Below are 10990 nucleotides of genomic sequence, written 5' to 3' on the forward strand. Positions count from 1 at the left end.
GCTAATTCCAAACCACCTCCCTGCCTCCTCCTTAAATACATCCAGTTTTTAATCTGAAAGCGATGCTACCCACTCCATTATAGTCATCTGTTAACCCTTACGTCACCTGCTCTCATTTCACAAAGACTTTAGCTCCTGGCTCACTGTTGCTTTTTCCAACAATATTAGAACTTGGTGATTTCAATATCCTTACAGATTATCCCTACAATACCCTAGCATCTCCATTCTTTTGAGTTTCTCTTACAAGATCTTGTCTTCCTTCTATCTTAGCTATTCATATCCTTTTATCAGTAAGTTTTACCAATAAATGAAATCCCTCCAAAATCTCAACTTCAAACACTTACCAATACATTCTCTCTTGTTACCACAGATGAACTGTCCTTGCTCCTATCAAGACCAACCTTAAGAATGCCCCATTAGAGAGCAGAGATACTTGTTTTGTTCCACAAAAATATTCTAGGTTCCCAAAATGGTGCCTGGGAGAGAGGAAGTGCCAAATATTTATTGATATTCTTCCAAAAGTATGCTATATCCTGTCTCATTTCCACTCTTCAAGGGCATGCCCCAACCAATTACTCTGTCTCTGTGCAGGTTCACAAATTTTTCCCTCTGTACTCTACAACTCCCAGATAGTTTATAAATATAACCGTAACATCTCACATCTTGAGGAATGGGTCCCTTCCTCTTATTTCCCTCTACTCACTACCCCATGTTTCCCTTTACAGCAAATCTCCAAGCGCGCGTGCACACACACATCCTATTCTCTCATTTCCATTCAAATCAAGTCTTTTATCTCTACCACTAAAAATAAATTGTTCATTAAAGTCATCAGTGATCTTCTCAATGCTAAATCTACAGAATTCATGACTTGACCCATTAGCTATAAATTACACAGCCAATCACTTCCTTTGTAAAATACTTGCCCCTTGTGTTGCAAGACACCACACTCACCTAACTTTTATCTATTTCATCTAGCAACTCCTTTTCAGTCTCCTTTGACTTATCATCTTCCCAAGCTTTTATCAGTAAAAGATCCTAGGATTCAGTCCTCAAGTTTCTTCCCTTTTCCAGATAAACACCCTAGGAAGTATTCAGTTTCAGAGCTGTAAATACCATCTATATCCCAAATTCATTATCTACAGTCTGGACCACTCCCCTGCTGATTTATCCAGCTGCCTACTATTTCTACATCCATGTTTAATGGATATCTAAGTACCACTATGAGAGAGCTCTAATCTCTCTCACCCTGACCTGCTCCTCTTGGAAGTCTTCCCTACCTCACTAATAGCAACTCCTTCCTGCTGGTTGCTCAAGAACCATGGATGTCAAAGCATCCTTATATTCATCTATCACATACACACATCCAGCTTCGTAAGTAAATCCTACTGACTACCTTCAAAGCAGGCCCAGAAACCGCCCATTTCTTACCACTTCCACTTCTGATCCAAACATCACCATTACTCATGATTACTACAATCACTCCCCACAGGTCCCCACTTCTACTTTCACCCTGACCTCCCCGACATGCATTCTAAAACAGCGGCAAAGGATCCTGATAAAACATAAACCATTTATCTTACTACTCTATACGATACCTACTATACCCATTACATGCAGAGTGAACGCCTGACCTTCCATGACTTTAAATGATTGCTGTTTTCATCCCACGCTACTTTTCCACTCCTCACTCCACTCTATCCACACAGGGATGCTCCTGCCTCTAGCCTAACACTTGTTGTCTCTACCCATTAGTCTCTTCTCACCCAGATTTCTGCACAGCTCCCTCTCATACTGCCTTTAATGTATATTCAAATGTCACCCTATCAGTGAGGCCTTATCTAACCACTCTACTTCACTTATTTGTTTGCTATAGATGACATACAATGCCAACCGCTCTAGTTTAAATTGCAACTCTTCCCTGTGTAGTTCTTATCCCCTTCCTGGTTTTTCCTTCCACAGAATTTAGACCTTTTAATATACTGTATAATACACCAATGTATTTTGTTCAGTGCCTACTCCACACCCTCCCCTCCAACTAGAATAAAAGGTCCCTAGAGGCGCCTGGGTGGTTTTGTCAGTAGAACATCCAATTCTTGATCTCAGGATCAGGTTGTTAAGTTCAAGCCCCGCCCTGAGCATCGGGTCTACTTAAAAACAACAACAACAACAACAACATAGAATAAAAGTTCCCTAAGACAGACATTTTTGTCTCTGCTATATCCCAGAGCAGACTGGCACAGAGCCGACACTTTATAATAAACACTGCTGAATGAACTAATGAATTATTAAGGCTCACTAGACATTTGACAAAAGCCTGAAAGCCAGAAGTACAAAAGTGAGACCAAGTTACACAAAAAAACCTGACTCCAGAGACAACTTAGGAGAACAGAAGGAAATTTTTGAAAAAGTTATTATCAAACCTTCAGAAAAATTCAACAGAATGCATTATTGTTGGTAGGAATGTAAATCGGTACAGCCACTGTGGGAAATAGTATGAAGATTCCTCAAAAAATTAGAAATAGAAATACCAGGGGACACCCGGGTGGCTCAGCTGGTTGAGTGACCGACTCTTGGTTTCGGCTCAGGTCATGATCTTGTGTTTCATGGGTTCGAGCCCCGCATCAGGTTCTGCACTGACACTGTGGAGCCTGCTTAGGATATTCTCTCTCTCTCTGCCCCTCCCCTGCTCTCTCTAAAAATGAATAAACTTAAAAAAGATTTTAAAAAATTGAAATACCATATGATCCAATAAAGCCAATACTATTTACCCAAGGGAAAAAAAAATACTAACTGGAAAATATATATGCAGCCCCATGTTTACTACGGCATGACTTGCCACAACCAAGATACAGAAGCAATCTAAGTGTCCAACAGTAGATGCATGAATGGAGTATTACACAGCCATAAAAATAATGTATCTTGGGGCACCTGGGTAGCCCAGTCAGGTAAGCATCCAACTCTTTTCAGCTAAGGCCATTATCTCATGGTTTGTGGGTTCAAGCTTCACATCAGGCTCTGCACTGGCAGAGTGGATCCTGTTTGGGATTGTCTTTCTCTTCCTCTTTCTCAAAATAAATAAAAATATGAAAAAAAAAGAATATCTTGCTATCTGTAGCAAAATGGATAGACCTAAAGGATATTAAGCTAAGTGAAATAAGTCAGACTGAGAAAAACAAATACCATATGATATTACTCATATGTGAAATCTAAAAAAACAAGTGAACAAAAAGCAGAATCAGATTTATAAATACAGAGAACAAACTAATGGTTGCCAGAAGGAAGGGGGCTGTTGAGGCAGGCAGAATGGAGAAAGGGTAGTGAAAAGTAGTTTCCAGTTACAAAATGAGACATAGGGCTAAAAGGTACAATACAGATATTATAGTCGATTATATTGTATTAGCATTGTATGGTAACAGATGGTAGCTATACTTGTGGTGAGCACATAACATATAAAGATGTCAAATCATGATGGTGTATACCTGAAACTAATGTAATATTGTGTGTCAACTTATACACAAATTTTTTAAAGTTTAAAAATTTTTTTTAAAAAAGAACAGAATGCATCAAAAACATTAAGACTTTGGTAAAGATTCTAGAACTTAAAAATATCACTGCTGGAACAACAAAAATCAATACAGAGACTGGAAGATAAAGCAAAGGAAATCACCAAGAACTCAGGAAAAGAAGACCAAAAGATTAAAAACATTCCAAGGAGAAAAAGACAAAATTTTAAGCCAACAGGGATATTTGACTAATAGAAACTCCAAGGATGAAAAAAAGGAAACAAAGAAAAAAATTTCTAAGAACTATTCCATGTTATTTTATCAGAGCTTAAAAGAGAATCTGAAGGGGCACTTGGGTGGCTCAGTCACCTGAGCATCCAACTGGATTTCAGCTCAGGTCACTCTCCCAGGGACATGGGATTGAGCCCATCGGGTTCTATGCTCAGCTCAGTTTGAGATTCTCTCTTTCTCTAAAATAAAAATAAAATAAAATAGAATCTGGAGATTTTCAAACCGAGTCCATTTTAATTAAAAACACACTTGGTGTCAAAGTTTAATACAAAGAAGACTGAAAGTGTTATGCAGAGGGGTAAATTGGACTAAAATCCTATTTGGTTTTTGGAGACAATGAGGCACTGACTTTAGGTAACAGGCATAAATATTTTCTTTCTAGAGCAATAATGAAAATAAAAAGAAACTGAATACAAGTCCTAACACTATAATCTCCTAAATTATTTTAGCAATGGTATTTTTTTTTTTTTACTGTTTTATTTTTCATATGAGTGAAAGAGAGTGTGTGCAAGCACCAGCAGGTAAGGGGGAAAGAGAGAATCTCAAGCAGGCTCTATGCTTAGCACAGAGCCTGCTGCAGGACTTGATCTCATAACCATGAGATCAGGACCTGAGCTGAAATCGAGAGTCAGACACTTAACTGACTGAGCCACCAGCTCACCAATGGTTTTATATAAATAAAACCCCAGCAATGGTTTTATATAAATATTCTCAGAAAAAAACTATTTCACGTAAGAGGCTGGCAATAAACAATGAATGAAAATGCAAATTTTACATTAAATCTTTTAAAGCAAAAAGATTTTCATTTCCATAGAAACACAATATATGTAACTTTAAAAATGGACACAATTTTGTAGTAGGGTGCTTACCAACAGTAACATTTAAGTTATTTTTGGAAAACCTACTCATAGGATTTTCTGAAAATAAGAGATTAAAATATAAACACAAAAACACATACCGATAAAAACTGATTTTAACTGACTGACCTACCTTACTCAGAGGGGCTTTGATTTTTTTCAAACACAAAGCAAGAAGTTCCCTGGATTCTAATGCACACTGTATCCAAGTTCCTGGTGGCTGGAAATACCTGAGAAAGAAAATACACTGAAACCCAGCATTTCTCAGGAAAGACAAAAATTTCAGTGTGAATCATCAGATAATCCACAGACTATTAATGATATAATAATACCCAAGGTTGATATGAAGCACTTAACCCAAATATATTTAACCCAGAAAACTTTCAATTAGATCAGTAGCTTTAGTTTAAAATGGTATATCCTAAGCATATTTGAGAAAATCAATCTCAAGTAATGTATTAAAGAGATCTTAATACTTCAAGCACCAGCAAAGAATTCCAGTGAGGACCAACACAGTTAGAAGAAGCTATACTCTGAAAAACAGGCAACAAATCATCTTAAAATGGTATTGGAATGGTTTATAATAAACATCTAAGATGCTTGAGAACTGCTAACCGCGCACACACAAAAAGGATGATTAGTACCTGATACTATGTATCAGTGGCAGTTCAGACTATTCATCTATTTCAAGTCCATTCCCAAATTTTAAATTGTAAAACTAGTTACTAAACCTTACATAAAACCTAATTAAATTAAAATTTAAATCCCTTGTGCACACGCTTTAAGATTTTTAGTCCAGTCTGCTCAGGACTTAGGACGGTGCCAAGTACATAGTAAATGCTCAATAAATATTTGTTAAATACATAATACTTCTAAATATGCTATGTGAATGCTTGTTTCTGCCATACTTAAGTGCATATTCTGACTTTCACATTTAAAGTTTCATTTGAAATCCTTATACAGGTCTGTTTGTAATAAGCATGCTCCTGGAGTCAGAAAGGGCTTCATGTATCAACTAATAATGACGTTTCATTCTGATAATGAAATTAAAGTTTAGACAGGTTAACTGGCAGCGTTTTAAAAAGCTAGTTGTGAGAAATCAAAGACAAACGAGGTCTCCTGATTCTTTGTCTAGGACTTCTTCCGCTCCACCATGCTTTCAACAGCAAAGATATGTAATTGATCAAGCCTTGTACTTGCCAAACTTGCAAACTGTAAACTCCCTAAAATAGTACAGAACAGTTTCATGTTTTTGTATATAGATACATTTTAAGTATTTTTCTGGAAAAATAGTTTTCATATTCCCAAAGGGATTTATGAGCCATCTCCCCCAGCCCTAAAAAAGTGAAGAACCACTACTGTCCTAACCCATTTGGGAAATCGCAGGCAATTAGTTTTATATGGGGAGGGTCACTGGGCAGTTTTGTGTTACTTGATAGCTTACGACAGTCATTTACTTATGTGGGAATTTTAATAGAACTTTTTAAACATCTTGCTAAATTACTTAAAACATTAAAACTTAGGAGGTTTTTAGCAAAAATAGCTTCTGGTGACGAAAATGAAAAAAAATAAAACCCTCATGATAAAAATAATGTCGTTGGTAATCTGCTTTCACTTACCCTTACGAACATTGACTCATATCTATTAACTGTGTACAGCAAACCTATTAATCCCTTACAAGGAAGAAAAAATTAAAAACCAGAGTCAAGCACCTTTCCACTAACTTTACCAGATTATAGCAGGGAAAACTAGAAGAATACATTACAAAATTGCAAATCCTAAAATCCTTGACAACACCAATATAAATAAAATATTGAATGTCAATTACATGCACCTTATTCTATGTATGTGGGTGTCATCTCAGCATATGCCGGTGGCTCTCCGGTGTACAAACCTCAACTGTGAGTAGGATAAAACAGTACTACTCCATACCTCTGACACTGCTTGCAGAAAGACACGCAGACCTGCTTCGGAATGCCTTGGCTGATGTCTACTTTACTTCGCAAACAGGCCACACAAATATTGGCAGGATTTGGACTGATTGGGACACCACACTCACAGCACAAGCTTAAATAAATAAAAAAAGCAAGCATAAATTTTTCACGTTAGATTTCATAAATGCACTGTGTATCAAACAAAAGCCTTCAAGTCAGGTCATATATCTCTGCTTTTAAAAAAAAAAACACCAGCAGAGCAATCTTCAAAGATGCTACAAAGTATCACCTTGGAATACTGTAGCAAAAAAAACAAGGACAGCTATAATTCCCAAACCCCTCAAAATATGGTGTTCCTCAAAAGGTCTAGAGAGTGTAAATTACTTCTAATCGTAATCATCAGACAGCTTTATAGTCCCCGAAGACATTTTTTAAAGGTGCCGGGACAGGACTGCCACAATGCAAACATTTACTCAGAGCAGAAAAATTTTCAAAGGATGGGAAGAGAATCATGTCTAGTGATTCAGTAAAATGGACGGGTGTCTTAACTCCAGGGTATGGGGGCAGAAAATGTTTAGGAACCACTGATGTCGTCCCAAAGAAACGTTCCAGAATCCATAATGTTCAATATCGTAGTCACCAAGCACATGTGGCTACTGAGGACCTGAATCATGTCTCTCTTGACTGAAGAGCTTCATATTTAATTTTCTCTCATCTTAGTTTCTTTAAATTTAAATATTAGCCACATGTGGCTAATGGCTAACACATGGGCAGTGCCAATTTAGAAGAATGTATAGTGAATATTTTAATACTCTTAAAGCAAGTGTTTACTACAACTTTCCAACTAAAAATGAATTAGATTTTCTCAAGAAATAAAGCCTTTCCACTTTCCCCACTTAAGACAAAGAATTCTCCCATTTTTAAAAAAAAAAAAAGCTTTCTTCACAGGTAACGAGTTTCAAAGACTCACTTTAGCATCTTTAAATGTCAGGGGGGGGGGGGGAAAAGGAACATGACTCACATGTGTCCGGGGGTGCGGTCGGTGGATTCCGTCATATACTCCATGCTTCTGTGCACCCTGAATTCAAGAGAGAATGAATCGTGGAATTTAAGTCACTTGTCTATTCACCTCTATACAAGTCTTCCTTCTTCTCCAAGTCAGACAAGCCTCGTAAAGCGGCAAATAAGAACCAATTCCATCTGGCAACTTCTAAGAAGTAACCAAAGGAATTCCAGAGTTCCCCAAATCCAAGACCCTGAGCGCGGCTACCGACTGGAAGCATCACCAGTCTCCAACTCCGGAGAGTCGAGGAGGCCTCTCAGAGGGCCGGGGCCGCCACCTCCACCCTCACCCCCGCAGCGACCAGGCTCGGACCCGCGCCGCTGAAGACGCCGGCGGGGCCCCGGCGTCGCGGGCCACCCACCCGGCCCCGCACACGGCGGGTGGAACCTCACGGGGGCTCCGGGCAGGCGGCGCACACGCGGCACGCACGCGGCCTGAGGCCGGCCGAACTCGGGGAATCCTCCCCACTCTCTCCTCAGGGACCCCGCACGACAGCAAGTCGGGTTTCCGCCCAGAACCTACTTAAAGCCTCTGGGACAGACCCAGTTTTGCGGGGAAACTGCGAGAAAACAGTCCCCGTTACCTCCTGAGCGACCACCACAGCGAACGCCAACAAGACGAAAATCTCGCGAGACAAGAGCTCGAAATCCCGTGGGCTGAGACCGGTGGGTTAAAGGGGCGGGTGGGGGCGGAGGAAGGGGAGGGCATAGGCGAGCCACGCGGTGGGGGCGGGGCCTAGAGGCGAGGCGATGGGGTTGGAGTGGGGGAAGAAGGCTTAGCCTCTCTCCTGCAGTAGTGACTGGGACTTACACAGACTTTCCAACTCTTCTATTGGGTTATCGTCCTTCCCGATTTTCCCTGGCCAGCGTTCACTCCAAGCTAACCTCGCACTTGTATATAAATCACTTTTTAGATATCCTGATTGGGAGCTTGCTTGCTTCATGGTTAAATGCTTATATGAAAGTTATCTGTAAACAATACCACAATACACAAAGAAATTAAATTACATTGAGGGCAGTGTCTGTCTCTTTTGTTCACCATCATAAGCCTAAAGCCTGTTACATCCTAAATACTCAAATGCAGATTTGTTGAATAGACGAAAGAAAGAAATGTAAGACAGTTATTTGTGAAGAAGTCTATGTTAGTTTTAGTCCACTAATTATTAGAATCTGCTTCCTAATAGCACACTTCATATCTCCTATGACCTTATACCTTGATGTTAGAACTGCAAAGACCATGGCTGGCCAGTTTCTCATGACAGAATCGCAAATATTTGAAGAGCACATTTTTTTCTAGCTTCTCACCTCAAATTTCAAGAAATAGCAAGGTCATCTAATAGAAGGTGCCCTCTAATTTCGTGCCTAGGATACTTAAGTAATCTTCCATTCCTTCCCCTTACTCCTAGACTCCAACCTGTCCTTCTAAAATGCAAATCTGATTTTGTCATGCTCTCTTGCTTTTAATCCTTGATCTCTGATAACCTTCTGGTAATTTCCAATTTCTCTGCATAAAAAGATGACCCTTTAGATCTAATCCTGACATATGCTATCACATTTCCAAGCATGCAGCCATACAGGCCAACTGGCAGATCCTATGGGAACAAGTCTACCTTTGCTTATGCCTGGGACAATCCACCTTCAAGATTAAGCTCAAGAATCCTATATTAGTTTCCTATTGCTGCTGCGAAATATTATCACAAATTTTATGTCTTAAAACAACACAAATTTATTATCTTACACTTCTGGAGGTTGTAAATCTAAAAAAATGTCCCTCCTTTGTGTGTGGTCCTACAACATCTTTATAGAAGGTGTATGCCTCTATAATAGTGCAAACAACATTAAATTGGATCATAAATTTTCAACTTTGCATGTTGCACAGATTCACCTGCAGGAGAGCAGTCTGATCTCATTCTCCTCCTGATTCCTTGGACCTAGCACAGCACGTGATGCAAAACAGACCTTAAATATGTGCTGATAAATTAATTATCCATTTGATATGCACAACAGCTCTGAAGAAACAACCTAAACCTCATTTTTTCCATTCCTATTGTCATTTACCTTAAGCCAAATACCACTAGCAACACAACTGCAATTAAACAGATTGTGTCTATTATTCACTGACGTGAATGCAAACATACCATGAGGAGTTGTGGAGTGTATCACTAGGAGAGTGTTATAAAAAAAAAAACCTACCGTAGAATTTGGGCTTTCACTGGGTAACTTAAGAGAAGGTCTAAGAGAGCAGGTCTGGTCTAGATTGGATGCTGTCAGAAAGCAGGGGTAATTCTATGAATGGATATCTCAGCAAATCTTGTGTATAGGAAGAGAGGCAGAAAGCAAGCAGCTATTAGTAAAGAAGTAGAAGTTACTCATCTTGGCCAATAGAGGGGGTATTTGGTATTTTCTGGATGGCGTAGTGACCTTGTATTTATCAACGGTTATACAAAATTATACAGTGTCTTTGCTTTGTCTCATGGTGTGGTGTCCGAGTAACCTTGTCAGAGGTTGTATACTGTGAAATTGCTTGTGTCTAACAGGAGAATAATGTGGGTTACGTGTGCGTACACAGGCCACTGAATGTCAGGAGCTGGTCTTTTCTTTCTCCATATACTCCCTTAATACCCTATTGTATTTGGCACCAAATGCCACGGTGCCAGGCTTGTCAGACACTGGATATACAACAGTGAACAACACGACATGGTCTCTGCTCTTGTGGAACAGATAAGGGTGATATTCCACAAGATTATGTAATTTACTGAGAGTTCTGTAGCAAGTAAGTGGTAGAACTGGGACCTGAACTATAGTTAACTGTACCCATCCCCTCACACCAGGCTTCCTGCCTTTCTGAGGCTCAGGTCATCTATTATTCACATGCTCTTTTTTTCTTTTAATAAACTTTATTTTCCATCAACCTTATTTCCATTTCTGTTTAAGAGTCTGTGGAAGGAGCAACGTAGGATCACTCAGGGGTTGTTCCCACCCATTCAGGGCCCAAGCAGGGGGAGCTGTGGCCCAGCCTGAGTGGTGGCTGAGACCCCGGTCTTCAGCAGGAATTGCTGGACAGGCACCGAGGACCCTGCAGGCCTCAGACCACCTGAGACTTCAGGCCGAGTAGCAGTAAATGTGGGATGTGGGGCCGTCCATTCACCTGGAAATTCCTCCTTGGTCACAGCCTTTTCAGCAAGGAGGGGTCAGTTGTGGCCTCCCATGGGTGTTCACAGAGGATGGTGTTGTGCATGTGCAGAACTTCCCGGGCCAGGATCCGCCACCTCGGACCCACTGAGCGAGCTCCCTTGCTGTCGTGTGGGGTGGCAGCGTCCACACAGCGCCGAGGAGAGTCTGG

The 10990-nt window shown here is 40.1% G+C and overlaps 1 protein-coding gene across 2 annotated transcripts in view; it reads right to left on the minus strand.

Moving 5' to 3' along the window:
* Positions 1-8310, minus strand: part of NMD3 (NMD3 ribosome export adaptor) — a 29763-nt gene extending 21453 nt beyond the window's left edge. The window contains exons 1-4 of one of the 2 annotated variants that reach the window (XM_029939953.1): positions 8232-8310; positions 7607-7663; positions 6584-6718; positions 4785-4881 (exon numbers count right to left, since the gene is read on the minus strand). In XM_029939953.1, the coding sequence (XP_029795813.1) occupies positions 4785-4881; positions 6584-6718; positions 7607-7650 (276 nt within the window). In that variant the 5' untranslated portion in view covers positions 7651-7663; positions 8232-8310. Of the gene's footprint in view, positions 1-4784; positions 4882-6583; positions 6719-7606; positions 7664-8170 lie in introns of both variants that reach the window. The other variant, XM_029939954.1, reaches the window with a different exon arrangement.
* Between the last annotated feature and the right edge of the window lie 2680 nt (positions 8311-10990).

The sequence above is a fragment of the Suricata suricatta genome, chromosome 5 (genome assembly GCF_006229205.1).
Source record: "Suricata suricatta isolate VVHF042 chromosome 5, meerkat_22Aug2017_6uvM2_HiC, whole genome shotgun sequence".
Taxonomy (NCBI): Eukaryota; Metazoa; Chordata; class Mammalia; order Carnivora; family Herpestidae; genus Suricata; species Suricata suricatta.